The sequence below is a fragment of the Bos grunniens genome, chromosome 14, assembly GCF_055505025.1.
Source record: "Bos grunniens cultivar Pamir isolate PY7600 chromosome 14, Bosgru_T2T1.0, whole genome shotgun sequence".
In the NCBI taxonomy this organism is placed as follows: domain Eukaryota; kingdom Metazoa; phylum Chordata; class Mammalia; order Artiodactyla; family Bovidae; genus Bos; species Bos grunniens.
Genome location: NC_141178.1, coordinates 48,050,405 through 48,077,662, shown reverse-complemented (window position 1 = coordinate 48,077,662; position 27,258 = coordinate 48,050,405). Strand labels below are relative to the sequence as shown.

Sequence of the window (27,258 nt, the reverse complement as noted above, 5' to 3'; positions counted from 1 at the left end):
CACCCCAACTGGCCACAGTCCTTTACCCTCTCTTGGCTTCATCTACTCATCTGGAAATGTGAATAACACCTGGGTTTGCTTGAATCAGATGAACTCCAAATCCCTTTTAGTACTGAGTGATTCTTTTTATAATAAACAATATTAAATGACACAATCTTAATAACCATAATGTCCTTCTAACATTAAAACCGCTATGTTTATACCAGCAGAGATTCCTTTGTTTACCCAAATAGTATTCACGTTTTTCAGTCCCTTTCATTTCACTGTCAGTCAAGTCATTAAAACCAAAGGTTAAAATTTATCTTCTCACTTAGGATACCATCTAATTGTATATTCTTTATCCTCTTAATAACCCTATAAGTCAGGTATTCAGATTTTACTTTTGCTTTTCCTTCCCGCCCCCGCCCCCCATAGTTCTTAATGACTTGGTTATCTTAGAAATAGTGGTTTTCAAAGATGTTTAAGTCAAGTGATTCATAAAATTAATTTGGGAGTCACCCTAACATCTTTTGAAATATGAAATATAATTTAAAAAATGCTAGAGTGTACAGCATATTATATTGTTTCACCAAAGTTTTATTCCAGATTTTACACACACCTGTACACACACACAGAGAAGGCAATGGCACCCCACTCCAATACTCTTGCCTGGAAAATCCCATGGATGGAGGGCCCTGTACAGTCCATGGGGTTGCGAAGAGTCGGACACGACTGAGTGATTTCACTTTCACTTTTCACTTTCATGCATTGGAGAAGGAAATGGCAACCCACTCCGGTGTTCTTGCCTTGAGAATCCCAGGTACGGGGGAGCCTGGTGGGCTGCCGTCTATGGGGTTGCAGAGAGTCGGACTCCACTGAAGCGACTTAGCAGCAGCAGCAGCAGCAGTACACACACACGCAGAATTATAATGTAAACTCTATAGTTTTTCACCTTAGGTTACAGTCAAAAATGTTTGCAAAAAATGAACAGCAGGCCCTATAAACACTTGTTAATTTAGGAAATGCCTGTACCGCTCATTTCTACTCTGTTTTTGGCAGTTTACCACATATATGGTTCTACTAGCCTGGCTAGTACTATTCATGTACTGCAGCTCTAATTAAAATGATTACAATATGGTTGATGTCAGCCAACTGAGCACCATTTGCCTGGAACCTCACTAACTTGTCTCTGGCATACAGGAGAGCTGAACGCAGATCTCTTCTCTTTCAGCCCCTACAATTCAAGTACAGTTACTTCACCAAATCTTCCGAGAAAGAGTAGAGTTTTTAAGTGTAGTTTTGAAACTGAAAAGTCTTTTCCAGTAAGAATGGTACAAAGATCAAGTGTTAGAGAACGTACGACAGTTGAACAAAACTATATAGAGTCCTACACTGTGGAACTCTCGGGGAAAATTCCCAAGACACAATACTAAGTGTATAGTGGAGCTTCCAACTGGAGAAAGAACTAAGGCTGGCTGACAATTTTCTCCACATAATTTTCAAACTTCCAATGAAGTATTTTTCCTTACTAAATGAGCGAGAAAGAAAGGTGTTGTGATAACATGGCAAAGTTCAACCACAACGAAGTCTCTTTACTCTCTTAAAATCATTTTGGACCAGCTCAGCTGTAGTGTTATAATTGCAATTTGACACCCTATGGAAACAGAGGTGTCACTAAATACATGGTAGTTGTATTTCTGAAAGTGTGGTGCATATATCATTGGCACTGTACAAAATGATTTTAGATAGTCAACAAAACACTTTAACTTTCATGATAATTTTATTTTTATTTTATTGTTTCTAAAGATTTTTTTTTTTTTTTGATGTGGACCATTTGGTTTTTCAGCTGCAAGGCATGTGGCTTCCCAACCAGGGATCAAACCTGCACCCTCTCCATTGGAAGTCTTAATAACCACTGGACTGCCAGGGAAGCTCCTCACTACAATTTTAAATACATTCTAAGTTGCAGTGAGGTGGCATGTCAGTGACTACATACACGAAACAATGCCATATTCCTTCAGATGTATGCTAAACAATGTTCCAAACTTCTGAGGGGAAAACAACACCAAGAGGACCCTTGATACTTATAATAAAAGCTTTTTAAAAAGATTAAAAATTGCTGATTGGACACTAAACTCATTTTATTACATAACAATTGTGTAAATCAATGTAAAAAACTAATTTGCTGAAATAACTGATGGAAAAACTATAGCAGTGTAACTGCTTGGAAAGATTAAAGAAAAAAAAGATTTGTTTTTTAAAAAAGAAGAAACACAAATAGGTTTTAAAAATACACCATTTAGTAGAGAACATAAGCTGCCTATCTTTCTTCCTATTAGACAAATCTAAAAACACTACTATAAATTACAAACATACTATATTTCAAAAAGTCATTCCATTTCTCTTTTATTTTTTCTCCTTAAATCTCAACCTAATTATGTGAGGCAAGGTTTCACTTGCTCTTAGTTAAAGAAAAGCCAAGAGCTTCTTCCCTAAATTCAAGTTCAACTTTGCATCTCAGCCCTGCCTTTCTGATAGCAACCAACCGAGTCAATCATGGTGAGTAAAACAGCACCAAAGGTCCCATCTCCACAACTATCAAATCCTTAGCAAGAGCTTTTCCAGAAGGACAGAGTGCCAAGAAATCTTTTTCTAAGTAATAGAAACTTGAGCCTTCTATAAACTGGCCAGTGTCTCTAAAGCAATGTTTGCACATTCAAAGCTGAACCAGACAAAAGTATCAAAATAAATGAGTGACAGGGAGGTGTCTACTGCAAGGAGTGGTGGAGAGTGCAGGTTAAAGGTATTCCCCTATTAACAATAAGGTGACAGGTGTGATGTAGCATGATTTTTAAAATGAGACCAGACTTCCTCTGACATTCTTCAATCCTCATAGGGTTACAGCCCTTCTGGGGCTTACATGCCTGGGGCCCACAATAAAGACCTTACCCAGCACCACAGTCTCTGGGGCTTACATGTTTCCCTGGGGTGTGGGGATCAGTGAGAAAAGAGAAGGCTGGGTGGAAAGATCAGTGAGAAAAGATGTTGGTACTCTTAGAGGCAGTTCACAGTATCAGTTAACTGGCCACATCACAGATTTCAATTAGGGAGTTAGCACGCCATCCAAGGGTGGCTCGTAACTGTTCTAGAATCTAGAGTCTAGATGAATGCAAATGTGGATGAGAAAAAGCTATTTTGGTTTTTCAAGACTCACCACCCTATGATTTTGTTATGTAAATAAACTCTTTTTACCACAAGTCAGAAATGAGGTTTTATTTACAAACTTTCTTATACCTGAATGGAAAAAATATGTAATGAAACTGAGCAGTTGCCAAGTCCTTATATATGCTTAATGCTAATATTCAAGTAGTTTATATAAGGACAAAGTCATAGAATAATGACTTAAAATTCTGATAAGTCTCCTTTTCCATTGAATACCTAATAAACACAGTACACTTGAATCAAAACATATGCTAAAATTATAAATAACTTCAGGTGACATATTTGGTTGTTATTCCAACATCTTTTACTAAAAAGGTCAGCCGTGTACTTTGGTAAATTTCTATTTTTATAAGGAAATGTTTTTCTTTACACAGTACTAAAATATGAACTTTACTTTAAACTGAATATCGCATATATGCCCAAATATAAGGCAAAGATTTTCCCCTAAACCAAAAATGTAGTCATCTCATATATAAATTTTTTCAAAGCTCTCATACTACAGAGATCTGTATTGATTACTTTATTTTAAACAACAAATAAATGGGTTAAGATACATAACCTGAGAAAACTCAACCAATGTCATTTCTAAATGCTTACACAAGGTTAGTGGAGGAATCAATAAGACAGAGTAACGATGTACTCTGGAAAAACTGATTTAAATAAGTCAAGGAAGCGCCCGTGATGAAGGACAGATATTAACAACAAGTCGCACATGAAAAGTATGAATGTAACCCTCAGGAAGGAGTGGGCAAAAAGCTTTTTAAGAATTTAATATATTTTATATCATATACAATATGGATAATTAAACCAAATAATCTGAATATCAGAAATAAAACATTTGGATATTCCATCCACACTTTCCTGAAAATTCTTATACTCAAGTTGGCTAAGAAATTACATTTTGAATCCTCTTATGGACAAAAGAGAGGACTGTTTATATTGAAACGTACATATTACATACAATTAAAATATCCTTCTTAAAAGAAACTGAGTTATTTGTGACTAACACACCTCTTGAATTGCTACTGTGTTCCTTTTTCCATTTCTCTGTAGGACTGGGTCAAAATAACCACTGTACTAATTTTTTTCCAGTGAAGAGTTCTTCCAAAAATAATTCTTATAGAGTAAATTTTAAGAAACCGTTGAACACATATGCAGCTGTTACTTTCAAATTATGTTAATTACTTGCAACAGTTACTTTCGACTGTCATATGTAGGTGTTAAAAATAGTTTCAGTTAAGTTCTAAGTTATGCAAATTATTCCATAAAAATTAGATTGCATTTTTGGAGAAATGCCATCTGGCAGGAATTGATAAGAAAAGAGCTTTGAGAACTAAAATGAACAATTACTTTGAAATGTCCTGCTCTACTTACATGGTCAATGAACAATATATAGACATATGAACTCATAATGAAACCCAGAGGTTAAAACATCCATAAGTACAAAAGTACATGAGGAAAGATCTAAACATCTGAACCATGGTACTGAGACATCAAGGACTATGACAGTCTCAGCAGTGCTCCACAGAACTTTCTGCAATGAGGGCTAGGTTCTGTCTCTGATCCAAAATGGCAGACTGTGAAATCATTTGTGGCCAATGAGCATTTGCGACATGGCTAGTGTGACCAAGAAAGCGAACTTTATCTTAAGACAGTTCTAAGTCAAAGGTTTTATGGATCTTCATCCTAATTCTTATAATCAACTTAACTAGAAAACCATTCTACTTTACATGGATGGTGCTTTACATGGTCATCAATCATGACCGACACACAGGACACAAAAAGCACAGATACAACACAGCAATAAAATCAAGCACTTACATTCATGAATTAACTACCCAGAGTACATATAGAAAGAAGTGTGGCTTTTAAGAAGGCAGAGGTAAAATGGTCACTGGATGGGTGGTTACATTTCTGTTTTGGAAAAGCTACTCAAAGTAAGGGGATTTTAAAACCAATGTTTTAAATGTGGAAAAATGTAAAATACACACAACCCACAGAGAGCATAATGAATCCCCATGTACCTGTCTCCCAACTATGGCTGTTAACTCATGACTTTCTTTTTATCCATCACCCGCCGCCCCCTACCCCCCCACCCCCCCACCAACATGTCAGTTCATATACAGGGATTTTAAAAACAGTCTCTCCCCAAAGGAGAATAAAAGTGCTTGATTAATTAATTTACTAGAAAAGGTATCCCAGAGAAAAGAACTATGTGCTGGGATTATAAAATTAGAGAATGTTAAAACTGAATGAGGTACAAAAAGGGAAGAAAAAGGGGCCAGGGGACAGGGGCACAGATGGGAAGAACCCTGGGAACACAGGTGAGCAGCTTGATTTTAATTTAGAGCAAAAAGGACCTAGTACACTTTTTAGAAGAGAAAGAGTTAAATAAAGGAAACAAAGTTTACTCTGTGACATCAGGTAAGACTGACTTCAGAGGTACCGAGGGTAAAACTACACAGGAGGCTATTGCAATGCTCTAATAGCTGAGTTACTGTTCAAACAAGACAAATGAACATCTTTCCTACCTATTTCACTAGGGAAAGATTCAAGGTGAATATTTAACTCTGGTTTACTTTTCTCAATATTGAATTTTTCTCTGGGACTTATACACAGTACCATTAGTTGCAGAATAATCTAATTAATCCATTTGGTCTCACTTGTGAAATTGCTAAGTGTATCAGTAACACAAATTGAATATTACATTTTACATTGCAAGACTTGTTTAAATTTTAAATTACCACTAATACAATTTTAAAACAAGAAATTAGCATGTCAAATGTAAGATCCCCCCCTCTTAAGTTGAACCGAATAAAAGTTTCTGCAATAAATAAATACTTAAAGACATTTAGTCTGTATGGAAAAAGAGGAGGTGAGACAATAGTGGGGGGATGGGAGAGGGGAAAGGGAGGCTAGAGATGTGAGGAAATATTTAATTTTAAAACAACTTTTCAAAAAAAGGCAAAAATGACAAGACAAATCTAAAAATTACAAAACCCCTGCTTACTTTTTTGGTTTTCTGGAAGTAGAGTTCAGGAAAAGCATGAAACCAGTATGCCAACTGTGATATGTAGAAAAACTTCATCTGAAATCTGTTTAACACAAAAAAGTAGAACATATTGTTTAAAGCACAAAATCTTTAAAGAATAAAGTAAAAACAAACACTGGAGATCAGGACATGCTAAGTAGCCACCTTTGTGTTACCATTTCAGGTCCCCTTACAATACTTCCTGTACTTTACTCGGCAGTAGCCCCCTTCCCCTGCCCCCCAGGGTCTCCCCACCATCAGTCAGTTCTTCTGGACTAAATAGCAGAAGCAAAGACATGATCCACAGAACCCTGGGAGCAACCAAGCAAGCTACGAGGAAACAGAGCCCCTTGCCTATGAGTGAGTTAGTACTGTGAGTATGCCTGTTAGCTACTGAAAATATGCGGAACGTGTCTCTGAGGGAATCAAATCACACATCTGTAAGGGTTCCTTGAAAGGGAAGTAGGAAGGGCAAAAAGATGGTGAAGAAGTGAAGGTGCACAGATTCACCAGCACTGGAAACTGAGACAATCCCAATTACAAACAACCTCTGGATTTTTCCTTAGGGAAACATGGTAACTCTACCTGGTTGAGACACTTGAGAACCCCTAATAAATGGAAGCAAACTCGGATTCAAGAGAGGAATAAGGCACGGAACGGCTCCTAGGAGACACATTTTCATCAATCTAAAGTCCACAGTCTCTTTACACCACACCCCTCTAGACCTTCTCTTTTCTGCATTCCCTCCCCATCTCCTCCAGAGGTCTAAAGTGGAAAACACAAAGCCTATCTGAATAATTCTGTAGGGAGAGAGGGGAAGGAGGACAGGGAAGGGGAGAAAATACAGTCCCACATAATATGATATTTATATCCCCATTCTACAAAAGTTCATTGAATTAATACACTTTTTAAAAGTTAGAATGGCTCAGCAGAATATGGTAATACTGTAGGTCATGTTACTCTCTTCATATCTTTTTCTCCAATTCTCCCATCACAATGCATCCACTGACTACTGCCTAGATGATAAGCCCCTACAGCTGGCACAGCAAAGGATATGAAGAGACAATTCCTTCTGCTGTCAATTACATACCGTCTTGGTGGGCATGGGCACAACATAAGACTGACTTACATAAATGAGACAATTACAGAGCAGCCAAGACAATGTATGAACATAAAATACTGCACAACAAAACGAAAAAGTCTGGAAAGCAGAAGCCCACATAGGCTAAAGGAGCAAGGAAAACATGGAACAGACGTTTTAGAACTGGGCTTGAAGAATGAATAACTTAGCTAGCTGACTTGGAGACCCCTGAGCTTCTTATAGCACACTGTACAGAAACCTTGGGGGCCAAAAAAGTGAAAGTCTCTATCCTCAAGCTTATAGTGTAAGAGAGAAGAAATGGAAGAAAAGAGACTAGGGTAAAGAAAAGGAGCAAAAGTGTGTAGACGATCGAGCAGGAATGAGGAGAAAAGATGAGGGAAAAGAAGACAGAGGACTAAATTAGGATTACCATTAAAATCAGTTCTCTTTAGGTAACAGACATACTGAAAAGACTATATGCATAATAAAAGCACAGAGCAGTGTTTTGCTCTTATAACAGTGTGACTGCCAAAGACATACTTATTGTATGAATATGCCTCAGGTCTTAAAAGAGAGTAACAAACAAATCCTGCTTAAAGACGTGACCATGGCCCTTAAGTGAGAAAAGTCTACTAAAAATGACTTACGTCATCAGGTTATGGGGATAAGCCCTCCACAAAATAGTCGGGTCTGAGATGTAGTTTTCCTAAGAGAGAAGATACAAAAATTAGCCTAATGAGCATGTAAATTCCTTAGAAAATAAGACAGTATTTTCATTTCTTGCACATTTACAACTCTCCATCTCAAGTTCCAAAGGGTCCACGGAAGTCAAACATTTTAGATGTTTTAGTTATTTTTCATTCAGTCGAACTGCTTACTTTAGTGATGGGAAAATCAATCAGTGATGTGAAGTTCGAAAAGACATAATTCCTGGCTTTTGAAATTCTTTCAATCCAGGAGAGTAAAAAAGACACATATGCAAACACAACCAAAAAACAGTAATGGCACGTAACAGTCATCAAGGAAGAATTTTTTCTCGGGGTAATCAAAGAAAGGGTTCCAAAAGAGGGGGCACCTGACAGGAGACAGAGGAGCAAGGTGCTGCCAAGTTTTATAAGATTATGTCCACAGAAGGAGAAGGAAACAGCAGCCCACTCCAGTATTCTTGCCTGGAGAATCCCATGGACGGAGGTGCCTGGCGGGCTGCACTCCATGGGGTCGCAAGAGTCAGACATGACTGAAGTAACTTAGCACGCATGCATGCATGTCCACATAATAACCATGTCTTTTTCTTAGATAACCAGATCTGTTTAGTGAGAATTATCACATATGTACATATAGAAAAAACTGAAGCAACTTACCCTTAATACCTATTGAGGTTTTAAACACATTTGTTTTTTTAAAACTGTGTAAGACAGAATTTGTGTACATCAATAATAAAAAAAAATTTTCTGAGTATATAAGATAGATTTTAAGCTGAATTTTATATTCATCTATAAAGTATCACTAAGGCAGGAGTTTACAATGGAACAAGCACTGGACTTGAAAAGCTGAGTTTTGGTCTGTCTCCAACTGTGTCATACCCTGGAAAATTCACTTGGCCTATTTATTCATCTCTAGTATACATGCAACCTTGTGAAAGTAGCACCGATAATTCACCCTTTCTGCTAATACAGAGCCACTTGCAAATGACTACAAGATATGAAGACAACATTCAGATCGACTAAAACTGAGTAAGGCTTTCTGGAACACTGAACATAGTTGGCAATTTTTGCTGTATAAAAACTTAAAGAGAGGCTTACTGATGAAACCTGATTTATACTAGTTCAATAGCAGAACTCCTAATCCTAGATAAGAACAACAGAAGAGGAATTTTTCTAAGGTTCAGGGTTTGCTTATGAATGCTAAAAATAGGACATCATTTCCTGTTCTGAGTACATAATTAAATACTCTGAGAGATGAGAATTTAAGCATAGTACATACTTACAGATACGAGAATGAATGTGCCCCAAATACAAGAAAACAGGTAGAATGCACTAAGCTGACCAGATTCATTAAACTTGCTGTGTTTCGTTTTGGAGAAATGCATTCGCCTGTTAATTTTCTAAAAATAAAAACAATTGTTAATTTAAGATTATAAAAATGCATTTAACATAACTATAATGGTATGGAGAGCTAGTATTTTACAAAGTATAGATTTCTAAGATTGTATACTTACATCCAACACATATTCTTGAATTATGGCATGAATAATTATCGCCACTAGCATGTAGAAGAAAACTGTAGCCAAATCTTTGATACCATAGTAATAAAGGAACGCTGATTCAGTAGCTTGTTCTTCTGAAGGCCAAACAACAGGACACACACACACACAAAAATATACATAAGATTATAAAAACAGCACTAAGTACAACACAGTTATGGAAACAAACAAAAGAAGACTAATCTAATAAATAAGTTTATAGAAACATCACAGAATATGCTTTTGGACACCTTGAGTCTTAGCAGCAATGAAAACTGATATTACCTAGAAGTCTAAAGTTTCAGAAATTACTTACAAAGACTTGACACAGGTTAGTTACAGCCATTAAAGATCAGAACACGGGGTAGGGGAGGCCACACTCAGACCCCTGGATATCCCAGGGGCAGAGCAGGTTATATTTCGGTTATATCAAAGTAAGTTATACTTAGCCCATTTGCCTGTGTTTTCATGGAACTTTTGAAACTTTCAACTTTCTAGCTCTATTCTTCAAACTAGATACCATATTTATGATTCTGATAGAAAAGCTGACTTTGATTTGATTTAGTTTTGAACTCTAAGCAGGGAAGACAGAAGCAACTGCTGCAATTGTTTTCAGTCTTTAAAACTGCTAATTTTCCAGAACAAGACTTAAGCAAATACTTGTGAGTTGGTAAAAGAGCTTTGTTCTTCTCTGGCATACTCAAATTTCTAAACAACTCTGTGGTTTTCAGTAATCTGATATCTAAATTACTAAACCAAATATTTACAAAATGATAAAACTGAACAAAAACCCAACTCCATGTTGTGTAATTATTTCTTACATTCTAAATAGAGAGACTGGGGACAAATTTACTGCCTGAATATGTTATCTTGTTAAGTGAATACCCCACCCCTCATCCATGCTAATTAATTACATTACTATATTCAACTATAATCAATTTTCAATAACAACTTGATTCTCACCTAGCATAATCTAGAAAAAATTTTTGAAATAAAACCTAAAAATGTAGTTTGGATGCTATTCCCAAGATATCTCTTAGAGCTTACTGTCACTCTCTCATCAAAATAACTGATAGAATGGTAGAGCACAACCAAAAAGCAACGATAAAATGGGCTTGCTGCTGCTGCTGCTAAGTCACTTCAGTTGTGTCCGACTCTGTGCGACCCCACAGATGGCAGCCCACCAGGCTCCCCCGTCCCTGGGATTCTCCAGGCAAGAACACTGGAGTGGGCTGCCATTTCCTTCTCCAATGCATGAAAGTGAAAAGTGAAAGTGAAGTCGCTTAGTCGTGTCCGACTCCCAGTGACCCCATGGACTGCAGCCCACCAGGCTCCTCCATCCATGGGATTTTCCAGGCAAGAGTACTGGAGTGGGGTGCCATTGCCTTCTCCAAAATGGGCTTAAGAGGGTTCTTACTACAGTTCCCAAACAGAACTCATAAGTCAAAAAAACTGAACCTGAACATTGGGCCTTTAGAAACCTTGACTCAACAACGACACTTCAGACAAATGCAAAATATCTATTCTTAGGATTTTCTTATGAAAAGATCAGAGGGAAGAGAAGGACAAAAAAAAAAAAAAAAACCCCCACAAAAACCCTGTTCTTCCATGGAATTTCAAGCCCACTGACAAAAGTACACAGTAAACATTAAACACATAAAAACTGATTTTCATACAGGGTGAGGTCAACCCAAAACATCAGATCTTGCATTATGACAAAATCATCAAGAATAATATTCATTCTCATCATGAATGAGATCTGTGAAGATAATGAAGAACCTAGCATTCACAGAAATTTCCAAATCTGCCCAAATGAACTCTTCTACTTAACCAGAAAATTTCAAAAGAAAGCACCTACCTGTGGCAGGGAGGGTAACATTGTACTGAAGAGTAACAAAAATGATAGAAACTTTTGCTGTTATCTGGAAAGAAAAAAAAGATCAGGTCAATTTGTGACTCTCACCCAAAGAGCAACTCCGGGGGAAAAAACATTTCAAGTTCTGTCCCTACATCTAAGAACCAAGGAGGGCCCCCCAGTTCCTGTGTCACCCGGACAGGCGCAACTGGGATCCCCCCTCGCCAAGGAGCTTGAAGTTAACTTAATTCACCAGAGCAGTCTGCAATTTAGGTGGGATTGTGCAATCCACTTCTAACTTTAAGATTTCAAAAAAGAGATACTGCAGTTCCAGTAAACAGTGTTTTTGATAAATAATGTTTCTCTCTCTACCTGTACAATGAACACAAAATTGCCATCAAGAAAAATTTTTAATGTAAATGAATGAAAGAAAAGGGAGCACCGTTACCAGGACGAAAACGGACCAAAGGCAGGGTCTGTGGCGTTAATCTCCCGCACGCGTGGCATAGATACACGGTCAATAAGTGTTTAACTGACCTGACGACCGGTATAAGCAAAGTGGTCACAACAGAAAAATGGAACACTTACTCGATATTCATAGGCACCAAGCACTATACCAGGCAAGAAATGATAACAGAGATGAATGATATGATCCAGACGACTCGAAACTTATTTGGGTTTTGGAAGAAACAAATGGTTATAATACCAAAGAATCAGAGCCAACAGGAACTGAGGAGAAACAATGCATTTTTTTTTGTTTTTGATTTCTTCCTGGGGTGAGGAGTGAGGTTCTGTTTTCTTCTGGAGGTGAGGAAAGGCTCTACAGGAGATGTGGTGCCTGAGCAGCTCATGCTGGCAAAGAAAACTTCCCTCTCAGGGGATGGAAAGGACAGCCCAGGTAGGAAAAAGGGAAGCGCAAAGGTCAAGAAGCTGGAACCAGGAGGTCAGGCGTAACAGGTGGACATGAGGAAGGGCCTAGTGTGCTGATCTAAGTAGTGTAGACTTTATTTTAGCCTGACCAGACAATTTGAGGAGAGGGAGTTACTGGTGTTTAGAGAGACAGCTGACTGTGGCCCAGCGCTGGCCCCCCAAGTCACCCTCAGATCCACACTCCAGCTGGCAACCAGAATCCTGCCCTCCATCAGGTGATCACACTCCCCAGGCCCACCCACCCTTCCTCTACCCACCCCCGAAGGTCCTCCAGTTGAGTCCCATTCTTTGCAGGATGAGAACAAACTCCAGGGTCTGGCCCTGCCTCCTGCACTCCTCCCACCCAGGGCTCTGTGAGCATCTGAAACACTGCTGGAAAACCTCTCCAATCGGGATCTCAGGTCAACTACACCGTTTCAAGGAAGCCTTCCCTGCCTTTTAGGATAGGTCATTTCCTTTGTTAGACGGCCTCAGAGACCTGGGTTCCATTCTTACAAAATGCACACTCTGGGCATGGTGATATTCATACTGCTGTTACCCATCACAGTAACCTCTGTAAAAGCCAGGACTATGCTGATTTCTGTTCATCACTAGAAGCTCAAAGTCCAGCAGGGTGTGTGGCATTTATTCAGTGATTGATCAACATTACTAAATAAATATCAGACAAAAATAAATTGGAGCAAGGAGGCAAGTCAAGTATGAGAGAAACCCCATGAAAGCTAATAAGGCTTGAACTAAGGCAGCGGTGGTAGAAGAGAGGTGGAACTTTTGAGGCAGAATAAGGTTAGTGGAGGTGATGGAATTCCATTTGAGCTATTTTAAATCCTAAAAGATTTGATGATGCTGTGAAAGTGCTGCACTCAATATGTCAGCAAATTTGGAAAACTCAGCAGTGGCCACAGGACTGGAAAAGGTCAGTTTTCATTCCAATCCCAAAGAAAGGCAATGCCAAACAACTGCACTCATCTCACATTCTAGTTAAGTAAGGCTCAAATTTCTCCAAGCCAGGCTTCAGCAATATGTGTACCGTGAACTTCCTGATGTTCAAGCTGGTTTTAGAAAAGGCAGAGGAACCAAAGATCAAATTGCCAACATCTGCTGGATCATAGAAAAAGCAAGAGAGTTCCAGAAAAACATCTATTTCTGCTTTATTGACTATGCCAAAGCCTTTGACTGTGTGTATCACAATAAACTGTGGAAAATTCTGAGAGATGGGAATACCAGATCACCTGACCTGCCTCTTGAGAAATCTGTATGCAGGTCAGGAAGCAACAGTTAGAACTGGACATGGAACAACAGACTGACTCCAAATAGGAAAAGGAGTCCGTCAAGGCTGCATATTGTCACCCTGCTTATTTAACTTCTATGCAGAGGACATCATGAGAAATGCTGGGCTGGATGAAGCACAACCTGGAATCAAGATTGCTGGGAGATGGTTTGGGAGAATGGCATTGAAATATGTATATTATCATATGTGAAACGGATCGCCAGTCCAGGTTCGATGCATGATACCGGGTGCTCGGGGCTGGTGCACTGGGATGACCCAGAGGGATGGGATGGGGCGGGAGGTAGGAGGGGGGTTCAGGATGGGGAACACATGTACACCCGTGGCGGATTCATGTCAATGTATGGCAAAACCAATACAATATTGTAAAGTAATTAGTCTCCAAAAAAAAAAAAAGATTGCCGGGAGAAATATCAATAACCTCAGATATGCAGATGACACCACCGTTATGGCAGAAAGCGAAGAAGAACTAAAGAGCCTCTTGATGAAAGTGAAAGAGGAGAGTGAAAAAGTTGGCTTAAAGCTCAACATTCAGAAAACAAAGATCATGGCATCTGGTCCCATCACTTCATGGCAAACAGATCGGGAAACAGTGGAAATAGTGGCTGAGTTTATTTTTGGGGGCTTCAAAATCACTGCAGATAGTGATTGCAGCCATGAAATTAAGACGCTTACTCCTTGGAAGGAAAGTTAAGACCAACCTAGATAGCATATTAAAAAGCAGAGACCTTAATTTGCCAACAAAGGTCCGTCTAGTCAAGGCTATGGTTTTTCCAGTGGTCATGTATGGACGTGAGAGTTGGACTATAAAGAAAGCTGAGTGCCCAAGAATTGATACTTTTGAACTGTGGTGTTGGAGAAGACTCTTGAGAGTTCCTTGGACTGCAAGCAAATCCAACCAGTCTATCCTAAAGGAGATCGGTCCTGGGTGTTCATTGGAAGGACTGATGTTGAAGCTGAAACTCCAATACTTTGGCCACCTGATGTGAAGAGCTGACTCATTTGAAAAGACCCTGATGCTGGGAAAGATTGAGGGCAGGAGAGGGGGACGACAGAGGATGAGATGGTTGGATGGTATCACCGACTCAATCCACATGAGTTTGGGTAAGCTCCGGGAGTTGGTGATGGACAGGGAGGCCTGGCGTGCTGCAGTTCATGTGGTCACAGAGAGTCGGACATGACTGAGTGACTGAACTGACTGAAAGTTTGTTAAGCAGGAGGGAAGAATCAGAGATCATGTACTGATGCTTCAACAAGTAGGTGAAAAACAATACTATTAATAAAAATGGGGAATACAGGAGGAACAACAGGTTTTAGGGAAAGAGGAGTTTTCAGTAAACTTAGATTTCTTGGAGATGTGCAGGTGGAAAGACCAACAGGCAGGTGAGGCCCGCTCCTGGAGCTCCGCAGGAAGGGCCAGGCTCAAGGATTTTTGGACGTCTCTCTTTATAGAGAATAGATAGTACACAGTGCAGGCTGTGGAAATATGTAAGTCCTCTGTAGAGAGTGTACAGGACTTGATAAGCAGGACAAATCAGAACCATGGAGAGGGCAGAGAAAGGCTGGTGGGGAAATAACAAGAAATGATCAGAGAGAAACAGCAGAGAATGAAGAGAGCTGGATACCCCAAAAGCCAGAGGGGAAACATTTCAGGATGGTGTGGACAATAAAGCCAAAGCTTCAACAGAGATGTGTTAGGAAAAGAGGACAGTGGACTGGACAATTTAAGAAGTCATCAGTGGTCACAGCTTTTGAGTGATTCCAACAGAGAGTGAGCGAAAGGCACATGACAGGGGTGTGGAGAGCCCAAAAGGAAAGAACACAGGGGTTCCCATGAGAGAAACCATGTCAAGGCTTATGTTGTTTTATGATGGGAGGGACTGAGCTGGTGTGAGGGTGGTCAGGAAAGGGGCTAGGGAGAATTTAACATGTAAGGGCATAATGGACAGAAGGATCTGGTAGGGAATGAAACACAAGGATAGCTGCTGTTGTTCAGTCATTAAGTCATGAGCGACTCCACAACCCCATGGACTGCAGCATGCCAGACTTCCCTGTCCTTCACTATCTCCTGGAGTTTGCTCAGACTCTTGTCCATTGAGTCAGCGATCCCATCCAACCATCTCATCCTCTATTGTCCCCTTCTCCTCTTTCCCTCAATATTTCCTAGCATCAGGGTCTTTTCTAATGAGTGGGCTCTTCGCATCAGGTGGCCAAAGTACTTCAGCTAAAGGTTAATCTTGAACTGTTTTCCTCTTACACTAAGCAGAAGGTAAAGATGGGACAGATAAATTCCAAAGACAAGAAACTGAAGAAATTCTCTATGGCGTGGAGGGGAAGCAATGTTATCCGTTAAGCACAGCTGGGGAATCCAATGAGTATTTTTATAGCTCCTTTAGTGAAAGGAGCTGGCCAGGGAGAAGTAAAAAGATCCCTGAGTATTACTCTTGTCTGAGGTCAGAAACCTTTGACTTGTAATATTATCTAGCAGCCCGAGTCCACGACTTTCTCTAACAACCCTGAGCGATCCACAAATGGGGAGGGAGGGAAAAGGCAGGTGCCAGGCTGGAACCACGGCTGGATATGTATAGGTCAAACAGGGAGAAAGACCAAGAGGGAAAGGGAGCTGAGGGCCTGGGGAGAGTGTGAACAGTGAAGTCTGCAGGGAGAAAAGCAAAGCAACGAGAGGCCACTATACTGAAGAAAAGGAAAGGGGACAAGGCCCCACCAAAGTCTGGACTAGACGGAGAGCCAGCAGGTGAGCAGCAGAGGTGGGGAGATGCACAACGCACAGGTTGTAGGGGGGCTCTGCTATCCTGGAGTATTACAGGCCTGTGAGAGGAAGTCAGGGTAAGGCCCCTCCAGCGAGTTGCTGTGCTAGGTAGATACAGAAAGCCACTTGACTAGAAGAGGTCAGTAAGGCTTTTCTGTATTACATTCTAGGTCATTCACACGAATACACTACAGCAGAGCGATGACATGTGTTTCCAGGGTAACACTGCTTTTCTGCAATTCTTTTAAATAAAGTTGATGACTAAATTTAATGCTTTAATATCTTGTTTAGATTTCATATACAAACACACAAACATACTTTGCATCCCTGTTTCTAGTTTAAAATATGAGGGCATCACTACTGTAGCTGAAAAAACTTCTAAGTTTTTTTAAACAAATGACAAGGGAAATTCTTCAAAGATAAATTTAATATCAAATTCCCAAAGCAACAAAAATTAGATTATCCTTTCATGCTAGGCTTCCAAATAAAATTAAAATCTGGCTTCCAGCTAGCTTAGCATGTGACAGTATGTAGAATAATAAGAAGAAAAATACAAACCACACACCCTACAAAGTTTATAGGAAATTTTTTTTTTTAAAAAGAAGAAAAATTAAACCAATAATCATGCTTTTAGCCATTTCCAGGCCTCCTAAGTGTCATATCCCAGCCAACAGTGTTTTAGTTAACTAATATTACAGTTGATAAATAATAAGACAAATTAGTTGGAATAAAATATGCTACAGAAATACATGGGCTGCCCAGGTGGTGCAGTGGTGAAGAATCCTCCTGTCAATGCATAAGATGCAAGAGACAAGGGTTCAGTCCTTGGGTCGGGAAGATCCCCTGGAGGAGGAAATGGCAACTGGCTCCAGTATTCTTGTCTGGAAAATCCCATGAACAGAGGAGCCTGGAGCACTACAGTCCATGGGGTCACAAAGAGTCAGACATGCTGAGCATGCACACACAAGAAATATATAATGCATTCAAAAGTAAAAATAACCGAGTTTATGACAACTTGGGACATTTGAAATACTGCTCTCCATTTATAAGAAAAATATGAGACTTATTCAGATATATCTTCAACAGGTTACCATGATGCTTAATGAATTATTTAACTCAGCACTGATTAGAATTATCCTGAATATCATAATATTTCTTTCACGGCCACCAGCGGGGCTTGGCAGCTTGTCATACAGAAATGTTAACTACACTGTATTTGCTAGAGGAAAGAGTGACTACTACACGGACTGGATGCCTTAGAGATAAAGGCAGTTTCTGAATATTAAATCCCACTTCCTCATTGACATATAAAATTAAGTTCTTAAAAAAAAAAAGGAAAGAAAATGGTGGCATTAAGACAAGCCACACTTAAAAATAAAACAAACCTCCAAGTCTGTTCCATGATACTTGCAATTATAAAGGTCCCCCTAACCTGGCATGGCAAGAACAACCTGCACTCCTGAGTATGTGTAAAGTAACTCCCTTCCAGTAGATCTTCCTCGTAGAGACTCTTAACTCCTCTTCTGCATCCTCGATTTTGGAAAGCTTCTCAAGTATCCTTACATCTTCTAACTATTAAATTTTCCTCACTCCAAGATGAAGTCATGAATTATACACCACGATTTGCAGTATGTGGACAGAAACTGACTATACTAAAAAATACGTAATTTCAAAACTCACAGCGATTTCTGAGAACACAAAGTTCCTTGTAAATTAAAGTCTTCCATTTCCCCCAAACTATTGCTTTATCAAGAATGAATGTGTGTGCTCAGTCGTGTCTGACTCTTTGTGACCCCATGGACTGTAGCTCGCCAGGCTCCTATGTCCATGTGATTTTCCAGGCAAGAATACTGGAGTGGGTTGCCATTTCCTAATCCAGGGGAATCTTCCCAACCCAGGGATCGAACCTGAGTCTCCTGCGTATTCTGCATTGGCAGGTTGGTATATACAACTCTTTAGATGCTGTTAGAACCTTCTCTCACATAAAAAATCTGTCTTCTATTGTTTGACCTTGATAAATACCTAAGGAATAATGAGCTATCATTTATGGCATGTCTCCTGTAAGCTAAACTTTCAACTATGAATTATACAAATTAATTTAATTCTCAGAGTAATCCAATGAGCCCTATCTTACAGAAAAGGAAACAAGTTCAAGAAGTTAAATGACATGCCCTAGGTTACCAAGTTAGCAAGCAGTCGAGCCCTACATAACTCCCTTTAGCTTCAGCGTTTATACTGAGTCTTCATTTTGGCTAGTAATACAGTATCTATTACTGCTTTGTCAATTTCACCATAAATCCTCTGACATTTTCTCAATATATTTACACAAAAGGCTAACAGTTCTTTTGCAAAAATATCAACTTCTCTATTATTCTAGCACAGATACCATCATTCAATAACTACGTTAATGGTGAGATTCATCAGCAATTATTTTTAAAGCAGCAAAACGAACCAGTAAATTTTTTTCCCATGTGTAGATAACACTCTTTTAAATCCTAAAACTTTAACATATGGCAAGAAAAAAGTCATGGGACATGCATGAACTTTCTTCTGTATACTACTTCAACATTCTTTTTTGCACTGACTTTAAAAACTTCTATTTAGATCTTTGTTGAGTCTATTTAAATTGATAAATTTTACAGATGTAAAGGTGAAAATCCCTTCACTGTTAAAAAAAAAAATCATTGACGTGAGGAAGTTAACAGGTGGTGAACTTCTCTAGAAATGTGGTAAGAGAAAAAAGTTTACATAAAAACAAAGTCAAAAATTTCTTAGTGTCAGCATTTCTGATTTATATTCCATTTCATTCAAAGCACTGCAAATACATTTTGCAGATAATATTACTCCTAAATTTTATCTTCAAAGTCAGGAATTTTTACCATGTGGAGATGGGTTATGGCAAGTCTTACAAAACTGTTCAATATAATACCAAAGCAGAAGGTATATATATGTAAGTATAATATTCAGAAAGTGAGTACAAACGTTTAGCGTTGCATTTTTAATATCGTACATATTCATACAGTACTTTCTAAACCACGAGATGCCTTCATACCAGGCTATCTGATCCTTGCAAACAATGGCGGTGAGAAGAGCACACGTGGTATTTCCTTATACACAGAAGAAAAACTGAGGCTTACCCCTAGGTCATTCAGGTGGTAAGTAGCACAGGCCCAGCCTGAAATGAACTGTATGACATGTTAGTTCCCTTCTACCTCCCCATTTAGGAATACTCACTGCCTCCTTAACTGTGGACTAAGTGGGCAAAAATGACACTATCAAGAATTAAAAAAACAAACAAACTATATCTAGATCAAGAAAAAGCCCATTTGAAGATGAGCAGTAAGTCTGAAAATATTTTAAGTATTAAAATATTCAATTTCTAATAATAACATTTAAAAGAGCCACACAGGCTCTATTTTAACAATTTAGTCATCTTTTGGTCACTGGCAGTCTCATTCCACTAGTTTTTCTTAAAGAGTTTTTTTTTTATTTAACTACTGTTAATTTAATTATTTGTGAGTTGGAAGCAGGATTTCTTGTCTTTTATTGGACACTGTTCACACTGAACTGCATATGAAACTCTTTACTGCTCTGTCTATATTTTGCTAACATTTTTATTGGAGCATAGCTGTCTAACAATGTTGTGTTACTTTCTACTGTATTGGTAAAGTGAGTCAACTATACACACCCATACATCACCTTTTTTTGGATTTCTTTCTCATTTAGGTAACCATAGAGCACTGGGTGGAGAAGGCAATGGCACCCCACTCCAGGACTCTTGCCTGAAAAATCCCATGGACGGAGGAGCCTGGTAGGCTATAGTCCATGGGGTCGTGAAGAGTCGGACACGACTGAGCGACTTCACTTTCACTTTTCGCTTTCAGGCACTGGAGAAGGAGATGGCAGCCCACTCCAGTGCTCCTGCCTGGAGAATCCCAGGGACAGGGGAGCCTGGTGGACTGCCGTCTATGGGGTCGCACAGAGTCGGACACGACTGAAGCGACTTAGCAGCAGCAGCAGAGCACTGGGTAGGGCTCCCTGAGCTACCCAGTAGTCAAGAATTCTTAATGTCACTCATTAAACAAGTATTTTGTAAGCACTTCTTAAATGCCGGGATATATTCTAGGCGCTGGAAATTAAGAAAAACAAAACAAAAAAACCCTGTGCCTTCACTGAGGTTACATTCCAGGAGGGAGACAATAAATAGGTAAAATAATGAGTGTATTTGGTGGGGGCTCTGGAGCTAGAGAGAAAAAGTTAAAAAGGTAAAGAGGATAAGGAACGGGCCTGTGTTTTGGGGAGCGAGGGGAAGGAAGCCGTAGGATGTTACCCGTTCACCTGGCAAAGTTTATTACCCACATTCAACAGCTGTTAAGTAAGTCATCATGATACGCGCTACGTGGGAAGAGAATTTACACACTCCTGACATTTCCATCCTCTCCTACTTCAAGAAACAAAAAGAAAATTATTCGACTCCTCGGCACTGCTGCTCTGTACCCCGATTTCTGTATCAGACCTTGTTTCTTTAAGGAGAGAGTAAGCGCGGGGCGGAAAAAAAAAAAAAAAAAAAGTTCGATCACTGGTAACAATACCAGTTTGGGAGACTGAAGTTCTTAACAATCGGGTGGGTGATCCTGCGGCGATCGCTCGCTGCCCCGTGTGGCCACCGCCCTTCCAGCGGGCAGCCGGCGCCCGGCTCCGTCGGTTTGCCCCCCAAACCCCGCGAGGCCGCGGCCCCCGGGTCTCCCCGGCCCCCAGCGGCCTGGCCGGCCGGCCGGCCATTCCCCAGCCCGCCCACTGCCCACAGCCAGCTCGGCGCGCAGGGGCCGCCCCCGCAGCCCGCCGGCCCCTAGCCGGCTGCCACGTAACCCTTCGCGGGAACCAGGAACTGCGCGGCCGGCGGGAGGGGGCGACGCGGCGGCCCCGGCCCCTGCGAGCGGGCGGCGGCCAGGCCCCCGGGGCTCCGCAGCCCCAGGCCAGCGCCGGGCGGGGCGGGCCCGCTCTTTGGGGGCCGAGGGGCCGGCACCTCCCCCCTGCCCCGGCCAGGGCCCCCCCGCGGTCCCGGACCGAGGGACTGAGCTGGAAGCCCGGGCCGGCGGCGGGGCGGGCGGTTGGGGCGGGCTGGGCTCACCTCGAACATGAGCCCCAGCAGGAAGAGCATCGCCACACAGGAGACGATGTCCGCGTGATTCTGCAGGACGAATTCGTGGCTCAGGACCGGGGGGTTCTTGCTGCTCTTCTTGCGAATCGCCATGGTGAAGCCGCCGCCCGTGCCTGCAGGTGCTCCGCCCCGGCTCCGCTTTCCCAGCTGCTCACCGACTCTCCGCCGCCGCCGCCGCCGCCTCCCTCTGGCTGCACCTCACAGCCCCGCCGCTGCCGCTCGCTGGGGCTTCACTTCCCATCCCACAGCCAGTACGCAGCCGCCTGGGCCACCCGAAAAAAAAAAAAAAAAAAAAAGGCGAGCCCACGGCGGAAGCGAGCATGCGCATTGGGAGGGACGGCGCTCTCTAGTGCCGCGGCCGGTCTTGCGAGCCCACAGCGCCGCCTAGGGACTGGAGGCTGTCCGCCTGCGGCCCGGCTGGTGGAAGGAACCTGAGCGGTGCCCCGCCGGCTCTGCGCCGGGGCGGGGGTTGGGAGTCCTTTGAGGCGCGAGTTCCCTGTGCCCCTTTAACAGGCTGATTCCGCGCCGAGGTCCGAGGGCGACCACGTGCTACGGTGTGCACTGCTGTAAGCGTTTCCCCCTGCCCTCCTGGCCACACTAGGCTTGGGTGTCAGTGCCTGCTTCCACGTTGATTGTCTCTTCTTGAAAGCCAGTGCCACCAGCAAGATAATCTTGCTACCTAAATGACTACAACTTAACTACATAAGGATAGGGCCATTCTTTGGTGTTCGCATTTGCCTTAAAAGTTAACTTCAGAATTATTATTAACACACCTGAGGACTTTTTATTGTTCTTTGTAGCCTTGAGCTAGTTTTTAAAAAAGAATAACTATTTGGTCTCACCTGTCCATTCCCATACCCCAACGATGTCTGAAGAGATCAGCTTGGGTTTACTGGCTTCTTACTTTTTAACAACACTTCTTGGTAATCAACGAGATGGTTTTTAAAAGTTTATGGATTAGACATGTCCTCCTTTCTCATACTTCTACCCAATATAAGACTTCTGGTATACTTTCTCCCGATGGACTGTGTCACTGTCTACGCATTTGCCAAATCTAGAAATCAAGTCATCCTGGAGTGATCTCTTTCAGCGTCCTTCATATACAGCCTATTGCCACACGCAGGCCATTCAGTCCCTCTCCCCATTTATCACTGCTGCAGCCTCAGGAGGGGACTCATCTCTAGCCTACAATATTACAACTCTGGTGAATCCCTTAATGGTTTAAGAACATGGGTTTTAAAATCAGAATTCTGATCACTTATTACCTGTATGATCATGGACAAGTTACTTCATCTCCATGAAATTCAATTCCTCATTTATTTAGGTATTCAAAAATTTTATTGGTTATCTACTCTATGCTAAGCACTGAGGATAAAGAACTGAAGGAAAAATACAGTTGAACCTATTCTTACAGGCTTTCATTCTAGTATGTGAAGAGGGTCTTTACACAAGATTTAAAAAGTAAAACATATCTTAAATTGAGATGAGAGTTCTGGAGAAAAAGAAAGAAAGGGGACTAGGGAAAATGGGAAATTACATTTGCCTGATGAAGAGGTGAAGGAGCAAACCATGTGGATATCATCAATAAAAAAGAATTGTACCTATTTTGGCAATTAAATGAGATGATTCAAAGAAAGTGCTTAATAGAGAGTTAGGTATGAATGTTAACTATTATTATTTTCCTACTTTCAGATCAAACAATTACTAGTTTTCAGTTCAGTTCAGTTCAGTCTCTCAGTCGTGTCCGACTCTTTGCCACCCCATGAATCGCAGCACACCAGGCCTCCCTGTCCATCACCAACTCCCGGAGTTCACTCAGACTCATGTCCATCGAGTCAGTGATGCCATCCAGCCATCTCATCCTCTTTCATCCCCTTCTCCTCCTGCCCCCAATCCCTCCCAGCGTCAGAGTCTTTTCCAGTGAGTCAACTCTTCGCAGGAGGTGGCCAAAGTACTGGAGTTTCAGCTTTAGCATCATTCCTTCCAATGAACACCCAGGGCTGATCTCCTTTAGAATGGACTGGTTGGATCTCCTTGCAGTCCAAGGGACTCTCAAGAGTCTTCTCCAACACCACAGTTCAAAAGCATCAATTCTTCAGCACTCAGCTTTCTTCACAGTCCAACTCTCGCATCCATACATGACCACTGGAAAAACCATAGCCTTGACTAGATGGACCTTTGTTGGCAAAGTAATGTCTCTGCTTTTCAATATGTTATCTAGGTTTTACTTACTTGCAAATTCCCTTTCAATTTCATATTAAAATGATGCTTCTAACAATTTTTCAAAATTTTTTCATGATTTCCCTTCTCCTTCACAGAAAGCTGTGTGTGCATACTCAGTCACATCCCACTCTTTGCCAGACTGTAGCCCTCCAGGCTCCTCTGTCCATGAAATTTCCCAGGCAAGAATACTGGAGTAGGTTGCCACTTCCTCCTCCAGGGGATCTTCCTGACTTAGGGATTGAACTTGAGTCTCCTGTGTCTCCTGCATTGGAGAGAGGCTGAAGGGTCTAGGGAAAGCTTTTTTTTGGATATGATCTATTTCTTAAAAATTAATTTTCTGAAGTGTAGTTGTTACAATGTCATGTAATTTCTGCTGTATGGCAAAATGATTCAGTTATTCATATATTATTTTTCATATTCTTTTCCATTATGGTTTATCTCAGGATATATTTCCCTGTACTGTACAGTAGGACCTTGCTGCTTATCCATTCTATATGTAATAGTTTATATCTGCTAATCCCAAACTCCCACTTCATTCCTGAATATGATCTGTTGTATGTTTGCACACAGAGAGAATGACCCATTAGAGATGTCTCTTCTGTAGGAGATTCCTACAGATCTGGAAGAGGTGATGGTATCTAGTGTACAAGCAGAGGACCCATGGTAACAGGGATGGTGTTTCCATAGTAACCAGAGGAGAGCAGAGTCTGTGGATAGGTTAAGAATGGCCAGATGAAGTTGTCTTCTGGTTGCTTCTATTGTCTCAGTAAAATATGACATGAAATCATCAGAAGTGGGTATAGCATACTGGAGATTGAAGAGGAAATGGGGTAAAATTGTGGGAGGGCAAATGGATTAGAGGAATGTAATCAGACAGCAGTTCCTCCTTGAGACTTGGGGACCTATATTTAAAGTGAGACTCTGGACTTCATGGTGATCCAGTGGTTAAGAATCTGCCTGCCGATGCAGGGGACAACGGTTCCATCCCTGGTCTAGGAAGATCCCGCATGCCGGCGGAGCAACTAAGCCCACAACTACCAAGCCCGCACTCTGGAGTTGGTGCTCCACATCAAGAGCAGCCACTGACCTGAGAAGCCAGAGCACAGCAACTAGAGAGTAGTCTCGCCTTTCCCCATCTAGAAAAGCCTGCACTCAGCAACAAAGACCCAGCACAGCCAAAAAATAGAGTAAATAAATTTTTTTAAAAAGTGAGACTAGTAAGCAGAGTCCCACAATTGTTTCCAGTCCCCTCACCTTGCTTGGATATAGCTCTGGAGAAGGCAGGGAGCTGGGGGTTGCCAGGCCAGCATGATGGAGGGGCAGGGGGAAAGGAATTGCAGATAAGGCCAGGCTGCGAGGAGGTAGCTGTACTCCTTCCACCCTCCACCCTCCACTCCATCCTTTTTTGCTGTGAAAGGCAAACCTCTCCAGACTGCCTCACCGAGACTCCCTGGCGCTCTGACTTCTAGTTGACTTCAACCAGTGGAAGGCCCTGGCCCAAAACCAGAAGGGAGTTGGGGGTTTATTCTCCCTCAGATCCCTCTTTGTCTTGTGGTGGTTCTCGCTGGGAACATGTTCTCCTGAGGCCACAGGCCCCGTCAGCCTCTCTCTCACATTCTAGCTCTCGCTGGGCTCAGAACCTCCTCTCCGCTGCCTCTTTAGGTTGTTCCTAGTGCCCAGGAGCCATCCTGTCTCCGGTTGTTTCCCTCAGTCAGCCTGCTCCTCTGTCCATAGGCCTTTCATGACACTCCCTGCATCGTGGCCTCTCCTGAGTGAGCCATCTATGCCTTGCTGGTTCCATATTCCCAGATACAGTACTGGGGTCTCAGACTTGGAGATGCCCGTGGAGTGGAAGGTGATTGGAGCGGGGCTAGTTGGCTGAGCAGGACATGGTCACAGAGTGGGGTGCTGGGGATGATGAATCCAGAGGGCCTGTGGTCATTGGCAATGAGACAGGAAAGGCATGATGAAGGACACGGGTGGCGGGAGGGGATGGAGGGGCGCACGTTGGAAGCGATGAGTGAGGCAGTGGGAGAGGAGGGTGCCCTCCATACACTTCATGAATGTTCTGTCACCAAGAGGGAGTTGAGGAGCAGAACAGAAGGGAGCCAGTGAAGGAGCCAGGTGCTGACGTCTGGCACGAAGGAAGAGGATGAAGAGGAGTTGGGAGCTTGGTGAGTGGGTGATGGTGGTGGGGTGGAGGTCAGTGGGTGGTGTAGTTGGAGGGCATGGACTTCCAGAGAGGTGGGGGTTTTGAGATGACAGAGAGCTATCTGTGAGCAGTAGTGAGGGCCACGGGAACACCCACTCCTCCCCTCGGCTCTGTGGCGGGCAAGGTGTGGGAGGGAGAGCAGGTTGGTTTCCAGTTAAGCTGCACCAGGTTTCCATGCAAGAGGGTGAAGAAAATATGCAAAAGGGGGTGGGGAGTTGTAAAGGATCTGGCACAGCTGGGTTGCCAGGGGATGCAGTGGAAGGGTGAGGAGTGGGGAGGTTAGCATAAGTCAAATAAGGGGAGGAAAAGCCACGTGGGGGAGGATGTCCTGGTGGTGGTTGATGCTGGAGACTTGCCTCAAGGGGACTCAGGTGGAGAGCATCCTGCTGCATGGGCAATTACCCAGGTGGCCATTTAGGGGATAATGGGGAATCAGTTCTAATTTTAGCTTCCTTTTTAGGGTGGGCTGCTTCAGAAGCTTACTGGGGGGAGGGGGGACTGCCCTGAAATCCTCTGAAGGTGGGACATGGTGGTGGGGAAAGTGGTCTTGTGAGGCCCTTAGGGCTCTAGAGACCTCTCTTAAGCAGACTGACTGCTCAGGCGTGTCCACCTTTGGCAGCCATCATGGCTCCAGCATGGTACTGGCTCCTATGTGTACAGGTGTTATGTTCTGGGTAAGTGATATACAGGCATTATGTTCTGGGTAAGTGATGTTTTGGCAAGTGTAACTTGGACCCCAGGATATTTTTAATAATTTAAAAAAGAACAAACAGAAAATTGTTTGAAACTGAGTCTGTCCAGGAAAAACTGTGGCATGGGGTTGCTGTAATTATGAAAAATATAGAAGAAACGGAAGGATGATCTTTGCCCTCCAAAGAGTTATTTCTAGTTGGTTGTACAAGACACATATTAAAAAGGGGGGAAAAAACAGTTCTGAGATGATGTGAAAGTAAGTACAACAAGCATGTGTCTAATAAAAGGAAGAACTAAAATGTAACTGTTGGGTTTTGTCATCTCCTAGGGGACAGAAGGATGGAAAATGAGAAACTAATATTTGTTGCATGACTACTATGTTCCAGGTTACATCATTTAGTTTTCATAGAAACCCTATGAAATAGTTGTTAAAATTTTTAAATGGGGAAACTGAGGCTCAGAGAGGTTAAGTAATTTGCCCAAAGTCCCAGCGCTGGCAACCTGTTTGTCTGACAGATCCATTCTTACTTCAATATGAGCAGTCCAAGAGTTTTACTTACCAGGATGACCTTGA

The 27,258-nt window shown here is 41.9% G+C and overlaps 1 protein-coding gene across 4 annotated transcripts in view; it reads right to left on the bottom strand.

Moving 5' to 3' along the window:
* Positions 1 to 21,826, bottom strand: part of TRAM1 (translocation associated membrane protein 1) — a 33,780-nt gene extending 11,954 nt beyond the window's left edge. For 2 of the 4 annotated variants that reach the window (XM_086336614.1, XM_086336616.1), the window contains exons 1-6: positions 21,527 to 21,826; positions 11,414 to 11,477; positions 9,532 to 9,653; positions 9,301 to 9,417; positions 7,961 to 8,019; positions 6,212 to 6,296 (exon numbers count right to left, since the gene is read on the bottom strand). In XM_086336614.1, the coding sequence (XP_086192740.1) occupies positions 6,212 to 6,296; positions 7,961 to 8,019; positions 9,301 to 9,417; positions 9,532 to 9,653; positions 11,414 to 11,477; positions 21,527 to 21,649 (570 nt within the window). In that variant the 5' untranslated portion in view covers positions 21,650 to 21,826. The remainder of the gene's footprint in view (positions 1 to 6,211; positions 6,297 to 7,960; positions 8,020 to 9,300; positions 9,418 to 9,531; positions 9,654 to 11,413; positions 11,478 to 21,526) is intronic. The other 2 variants (XM_086336615.1, XM_086336617.1) reach the window with 1 other exon arrangement.
* Between the last annotated feature and the right edge of the window lie 5,432 nt (positions 21,827 to 27,258).